The 25279-nt window shown below is 56.5% G+C and overlaps 2 protein-coding genes across 3 annotated transcripts in view; one reads left to right on the top strand and one right to left on the bottom strand.

Annotated features, from left to right (window-relative positions):
• Nucleotides 1-25279, bottom strand: part of ENDOV (endonuclease V) — an 85114-nt gene that overhangs the window by 7098 nt on the left and 52737 nt on the right. The window contains exon 10 of one of the 2 annotated variants that reach the window (XM_059997371.1): nucleotides 24798-25075. The exons of the other annotated variant lie outside the window; for it this stretch is intronic. Within the exon in view, the coding sequence (XP_059853354.1) occupies nucleotides 25065-25075 (11 nt within the window). The 3' untranslated portion in view covers nucleotides 24798-25064. Of the gene's footprint in view, nucleotides 1-24797; nucleotides 25076-25279 lie in introns of those variants that run through there. 2 annotated transcript variants of the gene reach the window in all.
• On the top strand, nucleotides 15306-25043 carry NPTX1 (neuronal pentraxin 1). Its single transcript, XM_059997362.1, has 5 exons — nucleotides 15306-15849; nucleotides 16139-16346; nucleotides 18456-18700; nucleotides 19911-20090; nucleotides 20877-25043. Exons 1-5 carry the CDS (start codon nucleotides 15406-15408, stop codon nucleotides 21096-21098), a joined length of 1299 nt encoding a protein of 432 aa, XP_059853345.1. The 5' UTR covers nucleotides 15306-15405; the 3' UTR covers nucleotides 21099-25043.

The raw sequence follows: 25279 nt of genomic DNA, 5'->3' as shown, positions 1-25279 counted from the left end.
AGAGGAGCTGGAGGCCAGGGGTTGGGCGGTGGGGACGCTGGGTCCCCTGGTCAAGCCTCTGAGCTCCTCTGTGTAGCCTCAGTTCCTGAATTTGTAATGAGGGGTGGGGACCATATGATCCAGAAATTCCCACTTCTGGGTATATATTTAAAATCAGTAGAGGCAGCGTCTAGGAGAGATATTTGTATACCCATCTTTATAGTAGCATCGCCCACAATCACCAAAAGGTGGAAGCAACCCAAGTGTCCATCATCAGGTGAGTGGGTAAACCAAATGTTGTCCATCCGTACAATGCAACAGGATTCAGCCTTGAAAAGGAAGGAAGCTCTGACACCTGTTACAACATGGATGGACTTTGAGGACATTATGCTAAGTGAAATAAGCCGGTCACTACGGGACAAATATGCATGATTTCACTTATATGAGGTCCCTAACGGAGTCAAATTCATGAAGACAGAAAGTGGAATGATGGGTGCCCAGGCATGGTGGGAGGAGGGATGGGGAGTTAGAGTCTCATGGAGACAGAGTTTCAGTTTGGGAGGATGAAAGTTCTGGAGATGATTGCATAACAATGTGAAGGTACTTAATACCACTGAACTGTATACTTAAAAATGGTTAAAATGGTAAATTTTATATTATTATATATTATCACAATTTAAAACATTTTTAAATTAAAAAATTTAAAAGGTGGGGAGGGTGCTGTTGTGCAAGGGCCCAGCCTGAGATGTTGCTCAGAGGCCCACGTTCCTCCCTTGTCTGTGGCTTGGCAGGAGCCCCCTAACCCCGGGACCCCTGGCTCAGCCCCTCCTTCACTCCCCTGTGTTACTAGTACCTGAGCATCTTGAGGGAGGGAAAGACGAAAAAAATCATAATCAGCATTTACTAAGCTTTACTAATTTATTTCTGTAGACCAACACCATTCTCAGAGTTTTATGGGTCTTGTCTAATTTAACACTTGACACAGCTCAGAGAGGTGAAGTCACCTGTTTGAGGTCACACAGCAGCTGAGCAGAGGAGCCGGCTCTGGCCCAGGCATGATGCTGAAGCTGCCTCTCACTGCCAGGATCCCTGACCATTTTCCCACTGCCCAGAAGTGTCTAGAGGATGCTCTAGACACTACTGGCCAGTGCTCCCAGAGTGCCTGGGAAGCAGGCAAAGAAACCAGCGGCGCCCAAGGGCCTGAGTCCTGTTTCCTGGGCTACAACCAGGCCAAGATGCTCCATTACCAAGTATGTGCTTTCTAATGCACAGCAGACCTGCCAGAAAGGAACCATCTGTCCTTTTTCTATCTGGGTGGTGATGCCAGCCATGTTTTTCTGTCTGGATGGACCCCTGGCCCCAGCATGTCCTCCTTCCCTGGATGGCCCTCAGCAGCCAACTGTGTGGTCCATGGGTCTCATCATACCATAATCCAAGCTCACACATTCTTTGAAAACCACAATATTTGCCTTGTCCTATTTCCCCAGGAATGCATAAAGGCAGCCCAGGTGTTGCAAAGGCCCCACCAGGGTCCAGAGACCCTGGTCCAGCACTGGCTCTGCCCCTCTTCTTAGGGAACCTTCAAGTCTCAGATGTTTAGATCCCAGCTCTAGCTCCTGTGGTACCCATGGCTATTGCCCACGGAAATGGACCCCTCCAGGGGTCTTTGGGACAAGTCTCCCAGCAGGCTGCAGCTGTGGGTGGCCATTGCCTCGTGTGGACATTTGAGACACTGAGGATTCACCATGAGCCCACCATGAGTGGACACAGACATGCGCACTGAAATGAGTGGTGCCCAAGTCATGTTCTGGACACATGGCGTGTGACTGGTGTACACATGGCCGGTGAGACCCCCGTGTGAGGGAGGGAAGGGCACCAACGCACCTGCCAGTGTGGATATGCCCCGGGCACGCTGTAAATGCTACGGCAGCAAATCAATTTTACAAAGCAATTTGTCCTCTCTCTCCAGCTGGCCCCAGGAAGCTTAACTTAATCACTCTGGAACAATGTCAGAAGATAGCCCCGGATGCACAAATCCCTGCCTTCCGAGACAGTCAGTGGCCTCGCCAGGGCCTGTGGGTCTGAAGCGCCCTCAGGCATAGGCGCCCAGGCAGCGTTACGAGGTTGCCCAGGTGTCTCTTCTGGCCCATCTGTGCTTGCTCCCACTCCTCACTTCCCTTCTCTCCCCTCCCCCACCAGAATCAGAGCTCTCACGGGCCTCCCCTTCCCTCTCTGGAAAGAGCAAAACCAACCCCCCACCCCCCAGTGAAGGCCCCTCATTGGAAACGAAATTCCAGTCTATAAGCTGCAGGGCTGGTGGCATCACCCAAGTCCGCTCCGGGAGGCAGTGAGGTCCAGATAAAGAAATAAGACTTATGGTGGCCTTTCAGACACTTGTGATCCCCAGCAGGGGTCCTGTGGACAGCCACCCTGTCACTAGGGGCCACCTGCCCTACAGCCACATGGGGGTGACAGTGACACAGGCTGTGCTGACTCAGATCTGGGAGGCCCTTCACTCATTCTCAGGAAATCATGGCACTGACTTTATGGGGCAGTGGGGGTGGCCAGAGTTCAGAGAGGGCAGGTAACTTGCAAGAGGCCACACAGCCAGGAGTTCAGGGTTGGGTAGCAACTCTGGTCTGGAAGGGCCCAGGGTCTCTGGTGAAGGCCTCCCCCACCGCCACCCCAGCCCTCCGCCAGCGTCTGGGTTCCCGGGAGCTGCCCTTTCTGCATGGCTGACATAGAAAGGGAAACAGTACAGGATTTGGAGAAATAATTTCTATGAATGGTCCAGTCACCCCCCCTCCAGCAACAGCATCTGCAGCTGTGGCCTGCGGCCAATCAGAGAGGGGCCCGCTGTTCCCACGCTTGGAAGGCCCCCTCCCTCTCCTGGGGCTTGGGATCCCTGCAAGATCTGCTCACCCCCGACACAAAGCCCCTCCCTCCCTTTATATCCTTTTAAAGGGAACGCTGCAGATTTAAACCACAAATTAAATTTTTAATGAAACCGCATAACAGTAGTGCCCGATGCCATGCAATATTGATGAGATCACAGTGTCCAGCCGGCGGGAGCTTGCCCTGGAAAGCTTTTTAGGATGTTACGCAATATGGAACCAAATTAATTATTTGCAACCAAGGGATCCGTGTCTCTGTAGTGCTGCTGGGGCCCAGCGAATGTAAAATGGGTGCCTTGGGCTTCCCTGGTGGTGCAGTGGTTAAGAATCCGCCTACCAGTGCAGGAGACACGGGTTCGAGCCCTGGTCGGGGAAGATCCCACATGCCACGGAACAACTAAGCCCGTGCGCCACAACTACTGAGCCTGAGCTCTAGAGCCCGTGAGCCGCAACTACTGAAGCCCACGCGCCTAGAGCCCGTGCTCCACAACAAGAGAAGCCACCACAATGAGAAGGCTGCACACCACGACGAAGAGTAGCCCCCGCTCGCTGTAGCAAGAGAAAAGCCCGCGTGCAGCAACGAAGACCCAACACAGCCAAAAATAAAATAAAATAAAATTATTTTTTAAAAAAATGGGCGCCTTTCATTACTGCCAGCTATAAATGGCAGTCACGGGAAGGAAGCGGTGACTTCACAGACCCAAATACTATGAGTGTGAGGCCGAGATAAAAGGATGGAGAGGAGGGAGACGGGAGTGTGTATGCGTGCGAGACAGAGAGAGAGGGGCGATGGAGAGGCCCCACCAGGGAGCACTAGGGCCTGCAAGCCAGATGCTGCAGCAAAATGGAGCTCAATTCTTCCAAGCAGGCTCTGAGCTCCCCCACCCAGCTCTCTGAGGCATCCCTCACTTAAAGGGGCAGCAGGGCTGGGTACCTCCAGATGGGTTCGGATATGATGCTCCCCACCTGGGATGACAGCTGTCCACGCAGCAGGGCCTAAGTTTGCCCATTAGAAGGTGGGCTTCCCAGTGACCAGGTCTCTGCCCTGCTGCGTTACTCTCCCACCTGTGCCTGGTCCAACTCTGATGGGGGTCCCCTTCTGCAGGGCACCCACAGCCCGCCTAGGACCTGGAGAGCATGTGGCTGGACCAAGCAGCCTGGACCCTCCAGGCCGGTGGCGCTGGGCCTGCAACAGCCTCCCTGGAAGCACCCCCTGAGTGCCTGGTCACCTATGGTCAGAGAAGACTTTGGGGTGGGGTCGGGGGATGAGCCCACACCCTGAACAGGAGCTGCCCTCCTGGACCCCCAGAACCTCTGTGCCAGTCCCACTGCTGGTCCACCACTGGTCCATGCTGTGCCCTTGACATGATTTCCAAGGAGGCAGAGAACATCCCTCTTTCACAGATGAAGAAACCAAGACTTCAGAGATCAAGTGACTTGTCTTAGGTTTAAGACTAGAATGTGCAGCCTACACCCCGGCCGGCCACTAAGGGGCATGTACGAGACATTTGAGCTGTTTTCCACGTGGTACGGACAGGCAGCACTGCCGTCCCTCCTCCACTTCTGTTTAAAGGCCAGGGGTTATGACAGCTTGAGTGTTGGGAATGTCCCCAGACTGATCTGAGGGATAAGGAGACAGGAAAGGGGGCAGCAGGGCTGTGTCAGAGGCCTGTGGAGGGGAGACCAGGCTGCTGGGTCCCTGAGAAATCAACCAGGACAGTCATGGAGGCCAGAGCTAAATACGGTCAGCCTTGGACTTCACATAGAATGGGTGCTGGTTCCGCACATGGCATAATTTTGGGTGTTCTCCCCACCTCCACCCTTGTTCCAAGCCGTCATCCCACCCGGTCACCAGGACAGCCTCCTAAACGGTCTCCTTGTCTGTTCTGGTGCCAGTGCTGGATCCATTCTCCACTGAGTGGCCAGAAGAAGCTTTCAAAAATAGTCACCTGCACCCTCCTACGCTGTTGGTGGGAATGTAAATTGGTGGAGCCACTATGGAGAACAGTATGGAGGTTCCTTTAAAAACTAAAAATAGGGACTTCCCTGGCAGTCCCAGTGATTAAGACTCCACGCTTCCACTGCAGGGGGCACAGGTTCAATCCCTGAATGGGGAACTAAGATCTCACATGCCGCACAGTGCAGCCAAAAAAAAACCCCTAAAATTAGAGTTGTCATATGATCCAGAAACTCCACTCCTGGGCATGTATCTGGAGAAAACTCTAATTCAAAAAGAAACATGCACCCCAATGTTCATAGCAGGACTATTTACAACAGCCAAGACATGGAAGAAACCTAAATGTCCATCGACTCGACAGATGAATGGATAAAGAAGGTGTGGTACATATATACAATGGAATATTACTCAGCCATAAAAAAGAATAAAATAATGCCATTTGCAGCAACATGGATGGACCAAGAGATTATCATACTAAGTGAAGTAAATCAGACAGAGGAAGACAGATATATAATATCACTTATATGTGGAATCTAAAAAAATGACACAAATGAACTTACAAAACAGAAATAGACTCACAGACATAGAAAGCAAACTTACGGTTGCTAAAGGGGAAAGCAGGGTTGGGGGAGGGATAAATTAGGAGTTTGGGATTAACATATACACACTACTATATATAAAATAGATAAACATCAAGGACCTACTGTATAGCACAGGGAACTATATTCAATATTTGTAATAACATATATAATATATATATATATACACATTAAAAACTGAATCACTTTGCTGTATACCTGAAACTAACACAACATTGTAAAATCAACTGCAATTTTAAAAAAATAGTCACCTGCTCCAAGCCCTTCTGTGCCTCCCCATGCCCCTAGTGCAGTCCAAACCCTTTAGCGTGACCTACTGAACTCCGCGTCCACCCCCTGCTCATCCAATGCTCTGCTCTTGCCACTCTCAAACACCTCGCTGCCTTGGGGCCTTTGCACGTGCTGCCTTTCCTCACCTAGAATACCTCTTTGCCTAGACAAGTCTCACGCCCGCTTCAGAGCTCAGCTTAAACGATACTCCCTTGGGAAGGCCTTCCCTGATCCCCTGCCTGGGTGGGAGCCCTGCTGTGTGCTCCTCAGATGCCCCTGAGTCAGCTGGGCTCTCCCAAAGGTAGAGCCTGAGGCTGGTAGGTGGTTTATCTGTGAAGTGGTCCAGGGGGAAAGAGGAGTGCAAGGATGAGTGACAGAGTTGGCTACTGCTGTGGGCACCAGGTGTTCGATCCCAGGGGACCTCCTGAGAGAATTATGAACCACTCAGGGCCATCCCCCCAGGGGCAGGAGAAGGTTCTTATCCATTGACTCTTTACGCCATTGGTCCAGTGTGGCCTCACCCCACACTTCCAGGTGTGCACTTGAGTGTGCAGAGCAGAAAGGAGCCCCAGGGCCTCAGGAAGCGAGGACCGCTGGGCTGCAGCATGGTCGGGGGTGGGGGCGGGGAGCTGGCCGCAGGCTGTGCAGCCCAGACGCCAGGCAGTGGCCGCTATGAGAGGTGACAGGTACGCTCCTGGCCGCAGCTCCTCACTCTTCAAGAATCCCTTGTTAGGTCGATTTACCCCGGCCTGAGGGTGGGGACAGCTTCTCCTCCCCATGCCACCCCCTGTGCCCAGCACTGTCCTGGCCCATGGGTATCACCAAGTTAAGAGCCATGGCAGAAGGAATAAAAATGGACACTTACTGGGACTTCCCTGGCAGTCCAGTGGTTAAGACTGCACTTCCACTGCAGGGGACAGAGGTTCAATCCCTGGTCGGGGAACTAAGATCCCACTTGCTGCACAGTGTGTCCAAAAAAAAAAAAAAAAAAAGGGGGGACATTTACTTCCCACCCCACTGGAGACGGATGGGATGACCAGGAGGGGTCAGGAAGCATGATGCTCGGTATTCCCTGGGAGGTCGGCCTCACCTCAGAGCCTCAGAGACAGTCATGGCTAAGGCTAAGCTTCGACTGGCTTGGGGGACCGGGGAACCCTGCCGGAGTCACTGTCAGCCGATGGGGCTGGTCCTGAGTGGGGGTGGGATGGAAGGGTGAGGGCTGGCTTTAACCAGTTTCCTGCTGCAGCCCTGCCTCCCAGGGCACTGGGCTGTCCCTGTGCAGACAGGGAATGAAAATCTTCCCAGGAAAGAGGCTTTGCAACCCTAAGACAAGCAACAGGAGGATGTCACTCCTTCATTCTTTTGTTTTCTTCCCACTACATGACAGTTTAAGATTTCTCCTCTTTGACCACGCCCCCACCCCAAACCCCTCTCTCTCTCTCTCTCTCTCTCTCTCTCTCTCTCTCTCTCACATACACACACACACATACCCTACAACGGGTGTTTAAAGAGGGTTCCTCTCCCAAGAGCTCCTGTTTCATCCCCATGACATGTCCACATGCCGCAGGATCTGAGAGGTTTGGACACTAACTCTGACTCAGCATCAAGAAAAACAGAGATGGGAAGCACAGCCACAACGGAAAAACAGCTCTCTGCTTCCTGCACGTCCTGTCAGCTCCCCTCCTGGCTTGGAGACCCTCCCCGGACTGGACCAGTGCTGCCAACAGCACAAGGACATCACTGTAAAAATGATAACCTCCATCACCACTGATCATGCGCTCGTTCCATGGGGTGCCTCCCCTGTGCCACCTGATGTCATCCTCACATCCACCCAGAGTCTCGCAGCTGGTGGCCAAGGCCGTGACCCTGGAGCTCACACGCTGAGCCTCTTTCCCTCCCAGGGTGCCTCACCCTGCCCCAGAGGGGGCCCACTGCATTTTTTTGATATTGATAGACCAGAAAGCCATGGGTTCATGCTTCGGCCCAGCCAGACACCAGCTTAGAGGGATCTTAATACAACTGCTGGTAGCAGATAACAAGGTTTTAAGAAAAGTGCATGAAATTGAAACTTAAAACCAAGAAATCAACTTTAAAAAAATTAGCTGGAGGGCTTCCCTGGTGGCTCAGTGGTTGAGAGTCCGCCTGCCGATGCAGGGGACGCGGGTTCGTGCCCCGGTCCGGGAAGATCCTACATGCCGCGCAGCGGCTGGGCCCGTGAGCCATGGCCGCTGAGCCTGCGCGTCCGGAGCCTGTGCTCCGCAACGGGAGAGGCCACAGCAGTGAGAGGCCCGCGTAACGCAAAAAAAAAAAAAAAAAAATTAGCTGGAAAGCTCTTGCATCTCCACTGTCTGGGAGAGTTCCCGGCAGCACACAACAGATACTGGAAGACTGACTGTTCACTGAATGAATAAATGAATGAATGATTGGAAACAGAAGGCCAGTTCTTACAAGAATTAGCTGTGCTGCTTAAGCCAAGACACTGAAACGTAAGGAACCTCGATTGCCTGGTCTGTAAAATGGGGGAAGTAAAATGTAATAGCCCCTGCTGTGACCGCTTCACAGGTTCCTCCGTGATCAAATGAGGGAACGAAGGAACTGGTCTGTGTCGTGTTCTCTGGTGCACTGGGAGGTCCCCCAGGGCTCTCAGGACCTCGCCGGTGCCTGGCAGCCTGCGGCCTCTGTCCAGTGAGCCTTGTTCGCGGTGGCCCAGTCCCCAGAGGAGGAGGCTAGAGAGGCAGGAGCTCATGCCCTCCCCTCCCAGGTATGAGTGATGGCAGCAGGCACAGACCTTGTAATAATTGTAATCCCTTGCTGGTACATACCATTTTTATTCCAAAACACTTTTATGCCTCGGCTCATTTTATATTTCATATGCCCTCTCCTGGCTGTGGCAGATGGTAAAATTGATGTGGAAGGACACAGCGGGCTGGCGGCCCCAGCACCCACCGCACCAGCCAGATGCTGTTAGCTCAAGGGAGCCAACCAAAGGGATGCAAATGGGGTTCTGGAGTGGGGGCTCCAGGACCGCTCCAGACCTGGCTTTTGAATTTACCAGTTCCTTTGTCTGGAGGGAAGGGACGCCAGTGCTGGGAAGCACGCTGGTGTCCGAGGGCACCATGCAAATGGCTGGGAGTGCCAGGACCTGTCACCAGTGGCGTCACTCTCAGAGATCAGAAATCTTAACTAATCTCTTGAGCAGTGGGGTCCCGGGCGCTCTCCTCCATCCTCTCCCTGGGCCGTCTCTATACTGGTTGGCTATAACTCCACCGTGCTGAAGATGCTCTCGGGGTTCCATTGTCAGCCCCCGACCTCCCCACTGACCCGTAGTCCCTGTTGGCTCAGGACCAGTCTCCTCAATGGACAATATGGATAGTCTAATAAGTACTGGGTTTGGGGCCAAGTACCTGGTCCCCATCATTTTAATTTCCTACTGCCTGTCGAATAACCACTTCAAACGCGGCATGTCCCAGCAAGAACTCACGGTCTCTTCCTCCCTCCAGACCTTCCCCTACTCAGTGGGCGGCACCAGTCAGGAAGCTTCCTAGGTTCCTCCCTCTGCTCACTCCTCACACCCAAGTCATCACCAAGTCCTGACGATTTCATCTCCTCAAACGTTCTCAAGTCCGTTTCTCTTTCCCTGGCTCCTGCCACAAACTCCTTCCCACCCCTTATCACCCAGCAGCAGCCTCTCAGCCAGTGTCCCCCTCAAGTCTGCCCTCCCAGGCAGGTTCCCAGGCAGAACCTCCTACATACACTCGGCACCGCAGCTGTGCCTCCTTGCAGACAGGATGAAATGGACAGGACGGAACTGTGGCTCCTACACACTTGCCAGCCCTCACCCACGCCTCTTGCCAGCCAGCTCTGCAGTTTACACTGCGAAGATGGAAGACGTCCCCGCCCGCCACTCACGCCCCTCCTCCATCACCCGGCATTGCTCGTGCCAGCCACCTCCCTCCCCACTCACTCCTCAAGACCATGCTCTGGTATCACCTCCTCAGGAACTGCCCCTGACTGCTCGACCCCAACCCACCCACCTGCCCTGGCCTGGGGCACTCACGTGCCATCCCGCCCTGGAGGTACGTGGTACCCCATCTGCCCACCAGGCTGAGCACCCTCAGGATGGAGAGACTGTTGTGTTCATCCCTGGCCCCGGCACCGGGTCTGCCCCTCAGTAGATGCTCTGGAAATATTTGCTGAACTGAGAGCACACTTGATGAATATTTACACTGTACTAAGTGCCCACGGTTCTGCCTGGGGCCAGAAACCCCTGCTTGGAGAAAAGTGAGTTTTCACCAAGACAGGATGGTAAGTTTATGCCTGTAAACTCCTGTTTACTGGAGTAAGCAAGTCATCAAGTTCAAAAGTACCCGTTCCCCACCTGATCCCAGCATTGGGCTCGGTCCAGAGGAGGGCAGGCCACCCAGGGCTCTGTTCCAGCCAGACTGGGCTGACGGCTGCCCAGGCTGGCTCAGAGGAAGGGGGCCCTCAGGGTGGGAAATGCCCCTGGGTGCAGGGAGTCTGGAGGCCCGGGGTGGGGGGACCCCACTGTCCAACGCTAATGACCACGGCCCACGATTGGTTAGTCCCCAGGTGGCTGCCGCAGGGATATTGGTATTCACACAATGGGCATGAACTTGAACACCCTGTGGTGGAGCAGGGGGCTTCTCCTCCAAGGGTAGCAGGTGAGCAGCTCCTCAGCCCGGGGTCTGCGGACCTGGCCTGATCTGCTTCCACCACCAGGTGTGGGCAGGATGGGCCACTGTCCCTTCTTGGGCCTCCTCTCTGCCACTCAGTCCTGCCAGTCTGAGAGCTCTTTCCTTTGTGGGTTCGGGGTTGAGGGGGGGGAGTAGCGGGGTGGGCAGGGAGAAAGCTGGGTGGGAGTGTGAAGGCCAGGGCTTGCCTCTCAGCTTTGCCTTCACTGCACGTGTGGGAGACCCTGGACTTCCCTTGGTTTCCTTATCTGCCAAGTCAGGACAATAGCCCCGCCATGCCTTAGGGAGGCAAATGAATGAACATGAACAGAGGGCTTTGAAAAGGACAATTCCTTGTTTATAAGATAAGGCTATTACCGCAGGGGTGTCTGAGGAGAGGGCAGAGGGGACGGTTCTGGTGTGGTCCCTCCCCCAGCAGAGCTGGGCAGCAGGGACGTGTCCCCGTCACACCAGAGTGGGTGGATGGGGCCTGTCAGGAATGCCACTCCAGGCCAGGGGTCAGAGGCCCCGTGGGACTTGCTGCTGTCAGAGTGGCCCCATCCCCAATCCCTTGGGCCCGGGAGCTTCTCACATAGGAGTCACATGGCTCTGTCGTGAGGGCTTGGCTGCCAGAGGTACCTACTGACTCTCACCTGGTAGCAGCCAGAAGCCTGTCTCCTCTGCTCCAGGGACAACCTGTGGGTGCTGCCTCCCCCCAAATAACCACACATAGAGTGGCGCATAAGTCATCCTCCTGGACACAAAGTGAACACCCCTACGAAAGCAGCACCCAGACTGAGAAACAGATCGTAACCAGCACTGTGGGGCTGCTGCAAACAGAAACAAACCAAAAACAGAAACAAAAGCAAAAATCAGCTCAGGAGCATGGCAGACGTGTCCCCACACATTTAAAACAGCAGCCCCTTACACTACCGCAGCGCCCTCCCATCCCAGGTTAGACGCCAGCTCACCCAGCAGGGTCCACGGCGTGTCCTCAGCAGTGACATGGGCCTGACTCTTGTCTGAGGAGCCCACCCATGTCCAGAGCCAGATCAGTGAGGACTCCTGCCTTCTTCTCTTCCCAGATGGGGTCCCGGGGCCTTGCCTGGCCCTCCCCCTCCACTCCTCAGCCTCCCCCTCCACTCCCTAGCCTCCCCCCTGCAGGGAGAGCTATTTCAAAAGGCAGGGTGGACCCTCATGCTAGATGGGCTCAGAGTCAAGTGGTGGGTGGGCCCTGGCCTGGGTCCATTGTCCTCCCAGCTCTTCCCAGTGCCCTCCCAGGTCCTCCCAGGTTCTCCTTGTGCCCTCCCAGCACCCACCCAGCGCCCCCCTATTGCCTGCCATGAGGGTAGCTCTTTCCTTCCTAGGCTGGCCCATGGCCTTGGCCCTTGAAGAGAACAGGGCCAGGAGATACCACAGTATGGGTGAGGGTCCTGGGCACAGCACCAGGCTTGGGCACCCTCCCTGGGTGGGCTTCCACCATCCACTGGGTAAAGACCCTCAACAGCACTGATGTGCTCAGAATAGTGCCCGACCCACCTGTTTAGCCTTCCTATGCCTGCCTGCCTTTACTACGCTGGCCACAGCTGGGGAGCCTCCGGCCACACTTCTCCACCAGTCCCCTTTGCTTTCCCTACATCGAGGTACCTGCCCCCCCCCCCCCAATTTAACCTCTGAAGGCCTCTGCATCCTCTTCCACCAGTGATGTGCCCAGCTGGCTGGCTCCAGCTGACTGCTACATTTCCAGGAATTTGCAAGCTGATTGTTAAACACAGCCATCATTAAAATTTAAATTATACAAACTTACAATTATATAAATTATATTAAGAACGAAGGTAATACATAGAACTCATCACTTTCTAATGTTTTCTACTACATTTTACTATTATCTATGCTTTTTAGGTTCTTCGCATCTATTGCATCCATGAGGTGGGAAAACCATACACTTGTGTGATCCTGCCACATCTTTTCCCAACTCCACTGCAAGTGTGTATACAGCACTTCCTCCCCCCCACCCCCACCTCCATCCCTGCTGCAGTTCTGACATACGGGGCTCAGGTCGGGAGAACAGGTGTACACATATGAGACCTTCAGACCACGTAGCTAGGCAACTTGTTCTTCCTCTGAGGGTTTTGGGCAAGGCAGTCCTTGATTTCTAGTCCCCAACTTCCAGATACCTCCTGAACTCTAGGGAAGGAGAGGACGCTGCAAACACTACCCAGATTGAATCTCTCCTGCCCAGGGTCTTGGGTACAGTTAAAAAGATTTAAAGAAGGCAGAGGGCTGCCATAGTGTGCCCCCTACCAGCCCCTCAGCACAGCCCAGCATTTCTGCGCAGGTGTCCCACATACTGCCTTCTGGCAGACAGAGAGCTCCACAGAGGTCGCCCTTGGGACCAAAGGGTCCTGGGCCCTTGACCGCAGTGTCCTCCCCTCAGGGTTCCATACTTCCCTGCCAGAGATCCCACTGCCCCTGGACATTGCCCCAGGGTCCCTCCTCCCCTTCAGACTCAGTCTACTCTATCTTCTGTGTGTGTGTGTGTGTGTGTGTGTGTGTGTGTGTGTGTGTGTGTGTGGCGATGGAGGGGGGCGGTCGGGGTCTGTGGCGATGGCGGGGGGCGGTCGGGGTCTGGCCCTCAGTGCCCAAGTGCCGAGTGCCAACCGCTGAGATCTCCTCTGGAGGTAAAAGCCCAGGTCCCTGCCTTGCTCAGGCAAGCCCCTGCCGCTCCTGGGGCTCAGGACGCAAGGCCCAGCCCAGGGTTCCCGCTCTGTCCACACCTTCCTCCCGGCCCAGCTGGGCTCCTCTCCCGCGCCCACACACGATCTCTGCGGAGCGCCATCCCTCTGTGCCCTCAGGGCCCCACGGAAATCGGCCTCTGGCCACACACGGCCCTGGCCCGGGGGAGCGCGCCGGCGGGGGGGGGGGGGGGCGCTGACCCGGGGGTGACGGGGTGGGGGGTGTGTGATTCCATCCGGTCTCAGGATGGGAGTTGGGGCAGAAGCCGTGATGCCCCTCGCGCGGGTAATTCCTCCCGAGTCGCTTGCTGACCTGGGGCGCTGCGGCCGGTCGCAGACACGCGTGGGACCCTCGTGGCCAGCCCCCTCCCGCGGCCTGGGGCCGGGCGGTGAGCTGCGGCAGGTCTCAGGGCTCAGTGGTGGGTGAGCGCTGCCGCTGGGGCCAGAAACCCAGCACAGCCCAGGACCGAGGCGCGCCAAGCCCAGGACAGCCGCTTGCGGGTCGCGGGGTCCCTCTGGCGCCGCTGAAAGACTCTGGCCGCGAGTAGCCCGGGGGGCAGCGGGTGGGAGGAGGCTGCGGAGAGGGAGGAGATCGTGGCTTATCAAAAAGGTCTCAATAGAGCTGGCTTCATCTCCCACCCGCGGGGCGGAAGTCAGCTCCGCACCCAGGAGCTGCCTGTGGGTCCCTCCGGGCAGGGACCCGCGCACTTGCCAACGGCGGGGCCATCGCAGAGCCCAGAGGAAGCGGAATGAAGGGCTCGGGGCGTGGGGCGGGGGTGTCCGCCGGGCGGCCCCGACTGCGACTGTAGCTATGGCTCGACCTGTCGCATCGAGCCGGACCCCGGAGTCTTGGTACCTCAGTGCCCTCCTCTGTACAGTGGGAGCTGGGAGGGGCGGCTTCCGAAGCGCGTTTGGCTCTGACCGCCAGGGACTGGCCAGGGTCTCAGGCCCTAGTCGGGAGCCCCGAACCGGGCACTGAAAACTGGACGGAAATCTGGGAGCCGAGCCCCGCGGCGCCGCTGCCCAGAAAAATGGCTCGAGTGTGTGGGCGGGTGAGTGGGGTGACTATGAGTAACCTACCATCGTTTGGAGCTTCGCAGGTGCGACGCCCCCCTCCCAAAGTCCCGGACCCCTCCCCAGCGGCAGAGAAGTGGGCACAGCTGGGGTGAATGGGGTCCAGAAAGCCCAACACACACGCGAACACACACAGCCATGGACACACGAACGCACCGCAACTCGCACACGGACACACACGTGCCCTCACACCTCCGCGATGGGAAGGCGCTCGGAGAGCGCGAAACGGTCCGCCTGCAGGGCCCCCTCGGAAGCGTGGCACCACCCCCGGGGCTGGAGGGACCGTCCAGCTCCGGCAGCGCCGTCTGCCCGGAATCGGGCACGCTCGGCTGGCAGGAAAGGCTTAATCCGCAAGGGACGCCTCCGAAAGTGCCCGCCTGCCCCGCCGGCACGAGGTGGGGGCTGTCAATCCCAGGAGACGTTGCCAGTCCCCAAAGCTCGGAGCTGGGGGGTGGGGGAGGGCACAGGAGAGCCAAGAACGAGGGCGTGGGAAGCCCCCAGACCTGGGGTGTATAGCATCTTTTTAACCCCATACGGACATCTAAGAAACTTGGAGCGGTCCCGCGACCCCCTCTCGGGACTTAGCGACGTAGTGAGGCTCTGCTCCCGGCGCTCCCCACCCGGCACGCAGGTGTGGACGACTTGAGTCCTTGGGGACCGGGTCCGGGCCCCGCGGGTGTTCAGTGCAGCCGAGCGGGTTGAGCCGAATTCTGTCTCCCGGGTCCTCCATGGCCTCCCACACGCCCCGAGTCCCGTCGGATATTTGGGGACACCATGCAGGTGGCCCATCCAGGAGTCCGAGGCCGCGGCCCGGCCCACCCTCCTCTCCCCACCCCACTCCTTCCGTTCTCGGCTGGGATCAGGGACGGGCCGGTAGAGGGTGGTGCGAAGGCCGCGGCGGCGCCGGGGGTTGGGGGAAGTTTCCCCCACTACGCACCCCTACGACCCCAGCCGAGCAGCGGGCCCGGGCCGCAGACAATTAAAGCGGGATTCCTCCCCCGCTGACGTCGGCAGCGCGAGGCCCCTCCCGCGGTGGCATAAAAGGCGCGGGCTCCGCAGCGCAGGCGGCAGTGGGGGCCGGACAGCGCGGCGGTGCGGACTGCGCGGCGGAACAGTGAGCAGCGCGGCGCCCAGAGCGCTGGCCGCCCGCGGAGCTCCAGCCGAGCCGAGCCCGGCCCGGAGCGCCGGGTCCCAGCGCCCGCAGCCATGCTGGCCGGCCGCGCCGCGCGCACCTGTGCGCTGCTCGCCCTCTGCCTCCTGGGCAGCGGGGCCCAGGATTTTGGGCCAACGCGCTTCATCTGCACCTCGGTGCCAGTGGACACCGACATGTGCGCCGCGTCCGTGGCCGCCGGCGGCGCCGAGGAGCTCCGGAGCAACGTGCTGCAGCTCCGCGAGACCGTGCTGCAGCAGAAGGAGACCATCCTGAGCCAGAAGGAGACCATCCGCGAGCTGACCACCAAGCTGGGCCGCTGCGAGAGCCAGAGCACGCTGGACGCGAGCGCCGGCGAGGCGCGGACGGGCGGCGGCCGCAAGCAGCCCGGCTCGGGCAAGAACACCATGGGCGACCTGTCTCGGACGCCGGCCGCCGAGACGCTCAGCCAACTCGGGCAAACTTTGCAGTCGCTCAAAACCCGCCTGGAGAACCTCGAGGTCCGCGCGCGCCGCTGTTTCCCCTCTGGCTCGCGCGCCCCTCTGCCCTCCCCCACCTCCATTCCCGACCCGGCCCGACATCCCCAACCCAGGCCTTGGCCGGGTGCCGATGCCTGGCTGGGCCCTCCCCAAGCGTGCGGGGCCCCGCGGACGGCCACTCGCCCGAGCTCCCCGCCAGGCTGCCCCCGCAGTCGCCCTGAGGGGACCGCGCCACCGGCCTCCCGGCACGGCCCCTGCTCCACGCGTAACGATATGGTTTCCCCCCCCTCCCACCCTTGCACCCTCGCAGCAGTACAGCCGGCTCAATTCCTCCAGCCAGACCAACAGCCTCAAGGATCTGCTGCAGAGCAAGATCGATGACCTGGAGAGGCAGGTGCTGTCTCGGGTGAACACTCTGGAGGAGGGCAAGGGGGGCCCCAGAAATGACACCGAGGAAAGAGTCAAGATCGAGAGTGCCCTGACTTCCCTGCACCAGCGGATCAGCGAGCTCGAGAAAGGTAATGGTCATGGGGAGCTGGGGGGTCATGCATCCTGTCTCAGCTCCCTGGACCAGTGGGACCCTGCCTCTGGTCCTGGCTTCCTGCATAGCTCAGGTTGGGAGTGTAGAAGCCCTCAGCTCCTCCACCCCTCTAGCCCCATCCCTGCCCCAGGTTCTCCAGTTGGTGTTCCTGGCAGGACTGGGGTGCCCTGGGCTTGGGACATCTCAGGAAGCAGAGTGAGGAAGGGATTGCCTGGGGTTCCCTCCCCCCTCCCCCGCCACACTCACACACTCACACACTCACAGGATTTTTCCAAGTCTGATTTGTTTAATCTTCAGCAACTTTGCACTATAGCTTTGGCTGGCTCGAGTCCTCCCTGGCTAGGAAAACCTGGCTCTAGCCGGTCCCCATCCACAGCAGAGTGCAGGGCATGGGCTGGGGCTGGGCCCTCGTGGTCCATGGCACATTTGGGCCCTGAGCAGGTTTCCTCCCAGCTCCTTGGTGCCCTGGCATCCTCTGGGGATTTCCGGGTCCTCCCCTCCACCCTGAGCACACCCCCAAGGTTTTCTCTTCTGAGTGACCCAAGCCCAGGCATCTTGCATGCAGCCCCGCGGTTCCCGAGTCGCCAACTCCAGCCAGCCCCAATCTCACCCAAGGCCCACGGATGAGCTCGGGAGGCTCAGCCTTGAAGTCGCAGAAATCAAACAAGGTTGTAAAAGTGTGGGGGGGGTGAGACTCGGGGCTCGAAGCAGGGCCACGTGACCCTTCTCGGACTGCAAAGTGTGCTGGATGGATTTAAACAGTGCCATCTTAAGGCACGTTATGTAACTGAAAAACAGATCGGGGAAGGGGGGGGGGAGAAAGGGGAGATTGGGGAAATGAAGAACACCCCCTGGAGAGACCAGGGACCAGATGTACTCCAAGGGCAGGGGGCTGCCAGCCTGAAATGGAAGGGGAACACTGAGGGCCAGCCCTGCTCTGTTTCCTGACACCTGGCTTAGAGGAAGGGCGTGGGGTTGCTGGCCCAGCAGGATGCCTTCTAGAAATAATTCTTGGCCTGGAGGGCCGGTTTAGTGCTGGGCTCCCTGGCAGCACCCAGCGTACACCCTGGAGCTGGTGGGTGTGTGTTCCTGGCTCTGGGCCTGGTGCCCATGCCCACTGCTGGATTGGAATGTTTTGCCTGGAATCAGTCACACCATGCCCAGGGCCACAGCCACAGTGTGTGTGTAGGTTGTGAGAGGGCAGAAAAGCATTCCCTGGAGACGTTGCCAGCAGGCGGGGAGCTGGTGGCCATGTATAAAGGGAGGGTATGGGACCAGGAGCCTGATTTTTCAGGAAACGCACAGGAAGCTCGCCCTGAGAATGACTGGCATCATCCTCAGAGAAGTCACCTTAGGGGAACCTGGCTTTAGGGCCACCTCCCGGCTCCCTGCTGTCCTGCCCTCTCTGCAGGGGCCCAGACAGAGTTGCTAGAAGAGCCTCGGGGGGTACAACTCTCCCTCCTGTGGGATGGATGGGATTCTGGAAACAGCCTGAGTCCTCGGGGCAAATCGGCTGGGTCAGATGAGTGACCAGGGGCTGCAGTGTGTCCTGGCCTCACGGGAAGTGTGACGGGCACTGGGGGGCCTGCACCGTCAGCAGTCAGCATCCTGGAATCAGGTTGGGCTCCTGGAGGGGCTGCTCTGACGGGAGATAATAGCCTCTTTACTGGCCGGGAGGAGACCTCCTTGCTCTGTGGTGACACCTTCGAGCGTTGCTCTACAGGGTGTGCACTGACCCACTCCCTACCCATGCCCACTGCCCAGCCCAGGTGCAGATGCTCAGAGCCCAGAGTGTGCGGGCGGCTCCCCACACCCCCATCCCAGCCTCTCCACAGGGGTCACCGTGTGGGAGCCACCTTATGGGAGCCAGACCGGGAGCAGAGACCTTGGGTCAGCTCTTTCGTCCTGGCCCTGTGCCCTGGGGCAAAGCACTTGACCTCTCCGAGCATCTACAGAACAGAGAGGAGTCTGCTTTGTCTGCATCACCAAGCCTGGTTGGGGGCAGGGGCACTGGCAAGCCTGCTTTAGTCAGGGACAGGCGCTTCGTCAAGGTGCAGGTATCTGGACTGTATCCCATCCTCCCCAGGTCAGAAGGACAACCGCCCTGGAGACAAGTTCCAGCTCACATTCCCCCTGCGGACCAACTACATGTATGCCAAGGTGAAGAAGAGCCTGCCGGAGATGTACGCCTTCACGGTGTGCATGTGGCTCAAGTCCAGCGCAGCGCCAGGGGTGGGCACGCCCTTCTCCTATGCTGTGCCCGGCCAGGCCAATGAGCTGGTCCTCATTGAGTGGGGCAACAACCCCATGGAGATCCTCATCAACGACAAGGTAGAGTCCCCACCCCTCTGGACTTGCAGAGCAGCAGGGCGAGGCCCCCAGGGCCCCAGTCTGTGCCAGCTGCTGGGACAGGTCTCGGTAGCATGAGATATACAGCCTCAGATGCTACTGTGGCCCCAAGAGGAGAGCCTGCCAGGCAGGGCTGAGGGAGGTGCAGGGTGAGGCCTGGGAGAAGTGGGCAGGGGTGCCCTTGCCGTGCTCCATGAACAGGCCTCCCAGACAGAGGCCTCCTGGCTGGTGGTGGAGGAGGATAATCCCGGGGGACAATCCATCTGACAGACTCCTCCTCCCCCAGCTGGCCTTAGAGCTGACTTTGCTCCCCCATATTTGGGAGACCATAGATGCTGGGGGGGGGGGTAAAGATGCTCCTAGAGAGTCCAAATCAATCCTGCTTAGCCCCCTACCCCTGGGAGGAGGCCGGATCTGGGCGAGTCCTTGGGAGAGGGCAAACTTTCCCTCCAGGGAGCCCGTCTCCATCTTGGCCCTTGTTAGCTGTGGGAATAGCGGCCAACTCCCGAACTCCCTCATCTCTATGGCAGCTTTGGTAGTGAACGTCTAAAACCTAGGCTGGGAATTAGATTCCAAGCCCTTGCTCTTGATGCCTTGCCTAGAAAGGGCTGTGCCTTTCTGGGGCCCCATTTCCCCCAAGTTAAAAGGGTGTGAGGGTTCTTTCATTGGCTGAGGCAGGCTCCCTGCCTGAAATGTTAAGAGCGTGAGTGAAATTCCAGGTGAGAGGCTGGTCTGAGCATTAAAAGGCATGGAGCCATCTCCCCTGGCATCTTTCAGAGTCTATGCAAAAAGGCTGGGCGGGTTGTAGACCCAGAGATCTGGCAGTTAGAGATGGAGTGTTGGAAGAGAGGAGAGGCTCAGAAAGCAGCAGTGAACTCAGCCCCCAGGGGTGGCCCTCCTCCATCAGAGGGCCTGTTTCATAGACTAGCCAAGAGGGAGGAGATTGCATGCATATGCAGATCGATCTTAGGAGCCCCCTTGACAAATCTTCCCATTTCCTTTGTGATTTTGTGCTCCATCAATGGATGGGCCTGACAGTCCAGAGGGGCAGGTGCTGCAAGAACTCAGTAACAGCTCTTGATATTTATTGTAAATGCCTATGAATATCGGTTGAACTACTAACTAGTGATGATAATTGATTCTGATTGTACCCCTGTTCCCATAATGTCCTGTATGTTGTTCTCCTTCCCAGGTGGCTAAGCTGCCCTTTGTAATCAATGATGGCAAGTGGCACCACATCTGCATCACCTGGACCACCCGGGACGGGGTCTGGGAAGCCTACCAGGATGGCACCCAGGGAGGCAACGGCGAGAACTTGGCGCCCTATCACCCTATCAAGCCACAGGGCGTGCTGGTGCTGGGCCAGGAGCAGGTACAGGCCATGGGGGCAGGGAAAGGGGGGGCAGCTGCAGGGGGAGGAGCCCCAGAACCAGAGACTAGGCAGGAGAAAGGAGAATGAGGGTGTTGGGAGAGAGGGCAGAGAGGCAGCAGGGAGCAAAGTGGGAGGGAGCTGGAGACGCAAGTGGTTTCCGCTAGAAGCAGCTGAGGGAAGCAAGTGATGCAGCAGTTTGGGCAAAGTCCCTGCTCTGAGTGGGCACTTTCAGGAAAGGCGAGCAGGAGTGGGCTCTGGTCTCAAGGCTCTCCACAACTTTCTCAACAACTGCAGCAATGCTCTTTGGCACCGGAAGACCAAATGTGCATTTAGTGATGCATAATTTATTTCCTGGAAGTGGTTTGTCTCCCATCGGGCACCCAGGAGGGAAAGGCAGGCAGGAGAGCCCCAGGGCTTCCATTCTCATTGGGCCGCTATTGCTGTTAAAGAACGACATCTGAGTTTCTTGACTAGAGGCAGGGAGTGTAGGGGAGGCCCTCCAGGCACTGCTCCCACAGTTGTCCATGGACCTGGCTGACACCCTCCCTCACTGGGCAGCTCTCAGGTGCCCCCAGGAGAAGCTCTGCATCCAGGGCAGAGGAGGCCAGCATCACTCCTTTTCCTGAGCTTCCCACAGGGGAGGGACTGATGGATAGCTGAAGACCAGACACAGGGAGACAAATGGACCAGAGGTAGATGTGAGAGCCTTTCCCCCTAGGGATGCCCTCCTGATAGGCCCACACTGCTATGACCCCCTCCACCCTCATCCTCTGCTTTTCTCTGAAGGACACTCTGGGTGGCGGGTTTGATGCCACCCAAGCGTTCGTGGGCGAGCTGGCCCATTTCAACATCTGGGACCGCAAGCTGACCCCGGGGGAGGTGTACAACCTGGCCACCTGCAGCACCAAGGCCCTTTCCGGCAATGTCATTGCCTGGTCTGAGTCCCACATCGAGATCTACGGCGGAGCCACCAAGTGGACGTTCGAAGCCTGTCGCCAGATCAACTGAGGCCCAGGGCCGGGCTGAGCCTCCTGGTCCCCAGGTCCCCAGCCCCTTCCCGCTTCCCCCCTGCTTGTGCGGTGATGATCCGTCGTCTCTTCTTCTCTCCCTTTCCCCCAGGAATGACTCAAGGCCATCGCCCTCGTACATGCGCACACGCACACAGCCTGGTTTCGTCCTCGTGCACGTGAAGCAGGCCCGGCTCCCATCCGTCCCCGAGGTGTCCCCACTTCTCTCTAGGAGCCCACACTGTTTCTCAGGCATGCCCTGTTCACCAGTAAAGCCGGCAGCTGCAACATTTTGAAAAATGCACACGTAGGTGAGAGGACCTGTGTGTGAGTGTATGTGTGTGTGTGTGTGTGTGTGTGTGTGTGTTTGTGTGTCTACAAGGGTCTGTCTCTCTGGGGAGGCCTTCTCTTTTTAAATGAGGTATTTCATTTCTTCTTTCTCTGTGGCTTTGGGAAATCTCATGACTGGTCTAATATCTGCATTGCCAACTTTGGTGTCCGCCCGTGTGCCTTGGGGCTGGTGCATCTTCTTCTGCAATGCGTTCGTCTTTGTTTGTAAACGTTTTTCAGAGCGACATATCTCTATATTGATAAAATAAATATCTTGTAGCAGTTTGTTAAAGGCCGGGGGCCTCTCCATGGAGAATTTGTATCTTGTCATAGAAGGAATTCTCTCTGAAGGGTTGAAGGCAGACAGTGTCCTGTAATGGCACCACGTGCTGGGCAGGGGCAGAGGAGGAGGGACCAGCCTCAGGATCCGGGCAGTCCCTCCCCCAACCCCCAGTGCCTGGCCAGCATCCTGCTGTTGGCATCTGAGGGCAGCCCTGGGCCTGGGAGGCCAGCCTGCATACCCAGCTCGGCCAGCTCTGGCCCAGGATACCGTCTGTGGCCCTCAGCCTTCCCACGTCCTCAGACTCCCCTTCAGCTGCCAGCTAGCGCCCCCAAGAGAGGAACATCCCATCCACAGCCCAGGAAGCCAGGACCCCTGGTCTCCTCCCCTTGACCTCTGGCAGTGGGAGACCAGAGGCTTCGGTGGGTCAGCTTGAGAGCAGACCTTTTAGACCAGGAAACCCACACTCTGATTACGACCCAGCCACACAGGGCCACTGGAACTTGAACCCAGCCAGTCGACGGGCCAGGTCCGTGGTAACTCTGACAGCCATATTCTTCACCCGGGCCGAGGCGAGCCCTCCAAGGGGGCAGGTCCTCCGGAGACCTCTTCTGGGGAGCCACGCATGGCTAGGCCGGGGCCTGAAATCCACTCCCCCGTCTTACAGAGCGCAAATCCTATGTAGCCCCCAACCTGTCACCAGCTGGTGACACTGAGACCCAGCCAGTGTCCAGAAGCTTTGACATTTCTTTCCCTCCATGAAAAACTAACATGTGCGCCTCCTTCTAGTCCTTCCAAGGCGGGGAGAAAAGTGCGTGTGTGTGTGTGTGTGTGTGTGTGTGTGTGTGTGTGTGTGTGTTGAATGAGAGCGAGCAGAATAGCACTCAGACGGATCACACCCAGGGGAGGGTGAGCTCCCTGCTTTGTTGCACCATCTGGGGGTCGCACACCCTGAGGGCAACCTGGACTCTGTCACCAGGAGTCTAATTAGCAAAAGGCTGGCAAGTCTTTCTAGAAATTTTACTGCACTGCCTGGCTCATCCACAGCTGCAGACATTTCTTCAGGAGGAGCAGGTGTTTCTGTCTTCTGTTCCTTCCAGGGCACCTGTCTCCTTAAACGCAGGTCCGTGTTGTGTCGGAAACCTAGTGCATCTGTGTGTGTCTGTGTTGGTGTCTCTGTGTTGGTGTCCGCGTAGGTGTCTGCACGGTACCCAGTCGCCATTCTGCAATGCATCACTCTAGTGCCGAGGGTGAGGTCCAGGCGCCAGGCTACGTGTTGTGGTTCAACGGTGGCTTCTTCTGAGACCGCTGTGCTTTGTCAGAGCCCATCGGGCTGTGGCATCTGTGGATCTGAAGGGATCTTCTCTGTTTGCATGTTCCTTGGGGTGGCATGTCCCTTGCTTCCTCAGTCTGGTGTGTGTTCCCCTGCCTGCATGAACTTCTCTGGTTCTGTGTTGTGTGCCCAGTGCCACCCATTGTTCTGTGACCATCCATGTAGCTACTAAAAATGGCTGGGTAAGCAAGCCAAGGGTGTCGGAGGAGGTCAAGGGAGAGATCGATTCCCTCTCCCCCTCCCCACTCCCCAAACACACCAAGAAGTATTTTTAACATGTAGGTTGAGAACAAGCCTAACAATGCTTGTGGTTGGGAAAGAGTGAGAGCTTAGTATCCCCCTCTAGACCAGATCGGCCCCACCCCTCACTTCAGCCATCTCAGAGCTGTTGGCAAGGCCCAGAGTGTGCCAGGTGCTCTCCCATCAGCACCTCCCACCAGCCCCTGCCGATCTATGGATCTACCAGACCCCGGACCACCTCCTGTCCCAGTGGGCGCAGTGGGAGCTGTCCTTTCAGGACCACAAGCCATCCTCTGCCCTAAGTAGAGAGGGGCAGAGCACACCCCAGATGCTTACGCCTGTGTCCCTTCAGCCTCCCGACCTGTTCACCCTCCTCGCCCCTCCCCTGACACACCTGCGGTGCCAGGGATGGAAGCTGATGTTTAACTCCCTCCGCCCTCCCCAGCTGGAGCCTGTGCCAAGCCCCGGACTCCCTTACTGTGGTAACACTTGGCACTTTGCCAGCCCGGAGGAAGGCCGATTACACAGCCACAGATCTAATCCACATAGTTTCCATCTACCCCTTAATCTGACTGATGTTCCCTCTTGCACTGAAATAATACATGCCTATCTCAGGTAAGCCATTTTATAAAAGAAGAAGATAAAAAAGCACTGTCGAGACAGTGTTTGCTTTCACCGAGCTGGTGTCCCACAGCTCCCTGGGTGTCCGAGGTGGGAGAGCTGCTGACAGAGGCTCTCCGGGCCCTCGGGGGATTAGAGCCCACTTGAATCGTAAGCCTTTCTTGCTTTTGATAACAGTATTATTTCTCTTACTCTAGACGAAAAAGTTTATTACCAAACAAGAGTATTTTTATGAAAGAAAAGGACAAACCTATAAATTAACTCAACCTATATTTCCCTTGAAAATACTTTCAGGCTCCGCCAAAAACGTAGAACTGAAAGCATGTTATTTTGGAAGAAAGAGATACATTTTGTATGCTTTCTGTTCCTTTTGTAGATTCACAGTTTTATTTTCTAAGACTGCAAAGATCACTTTGTCACCAGCCCTGGGACCTGAGACCAAGGGGGTGTCTTGTGGGGAGTGAAGGGGAGGGAAGAGGCTGGCATGAAGGTCACAGTCATTCCAATGTGCTCCAAAGAGGGGCCACCTGTTCTCAAAGATGTGTCGGGGATGGGATGCACACTGGCCATTTATGGTGGCCCCTCTGTCTCGAGCTGACTTGTTAAGTGGAATGAGTTGAGGACTTGATGGTCAGTTCCAACCCTGATAGAAGAAACTAGGGTTCCGAATTGTAAACATTAAGAGGATAGTATCCTTTGTAACCTTATGGCAACCAAAATGTGGCTTAAAGCAGTCATGGTTTCATCTCTTAAAACACAGTGTGTAAATTTATTCAGCTAATGACGGGAAATGTATCACTTCCATGCACAGTGGACTTAAGTGCCATTTGTTGAAGGGGAACAAGTCAATGAGGAGAAAAAAAGCCCAAATACTTAAAGTCCCAATTTTGTCTTATTTGCCAAAAAAAAAAAAAACAAAAAAATCAACGACAACAAAGCAAACCCCCTATGGTTGATATTGTTATATTGTATATACTGTATAATAGGAAACAGAATTGATGTATCTTACTTTTTCATTATTTGCTAACCAAAGCTGTACATTTTTCATATGATCCGCAGCCTTTTGGGTATCTAATGGGTCAAAACCATGGGACCTGCCACCTCCCATAAGCAGTTCTGGAAATGCACTATTTCTACTGGTATTCTTGCTTTTTTCTTTTTCTTCATTTTCTTGCTGAAATGACATGAATTGTTGAGTTTATTTTTACACAGTAAAGAGTGAAGAAAGACTGTGGTCTCCTTGGAATATCTCTTCTTTTCTCAAGCTTGCAAATGTCACCTCAACCTGCTGGATGACCTCAGGGGTCCTCCCAGGGGATGCATGCCTGCCTATTGCCCTGTGCCCCTTGAAAATCCCGCAGTCATCTGGTGACACTGG

Source organism: Delphinus delphis, chromosome 19, assembly GCF_949987515.2.
Source record: "Delphinus delphis chromosome 19, mDelDel1.2, whole genome shotgun sequence".
NCBI classification, from domain to species: Eukaryota; Metazoa; Chordata; class Mammalia; order Artiodactyla; family Delphinidae; genus Delphinus; species Delphinus delphis.
The sequence above is the reverse complement of the archived record's forward strand: the minus strand, read 5'-3'. Positions and strand labels throughout refer to the sequence as shown.

Bases quoted from the DNA above. Each gene is read 5' to 3' on its own strand.
- NPTX1 (XM_059997362.1), top strand. From the start codon at position 15,406: ATGCTGGCCGGCCGCGCCGCGCGCACCTGTGCGCTGCTCGCCCTCTGC. The intron at 15,850-16,138 runs GTCCGCGCGCGC...GCACCCTCGCAG, and splicing joins CCCGCCTGGAGAACCTCGAG to CAGTACAGCCGGCTCAATTC. The intron at 20,091-20,876 runs GTACAGGCCATG...TTTTCTCTGAAG, and splicing joins TGGTGCTGGGCCAGGAGCAG to GACACTCTGGGTGGCGGGTT.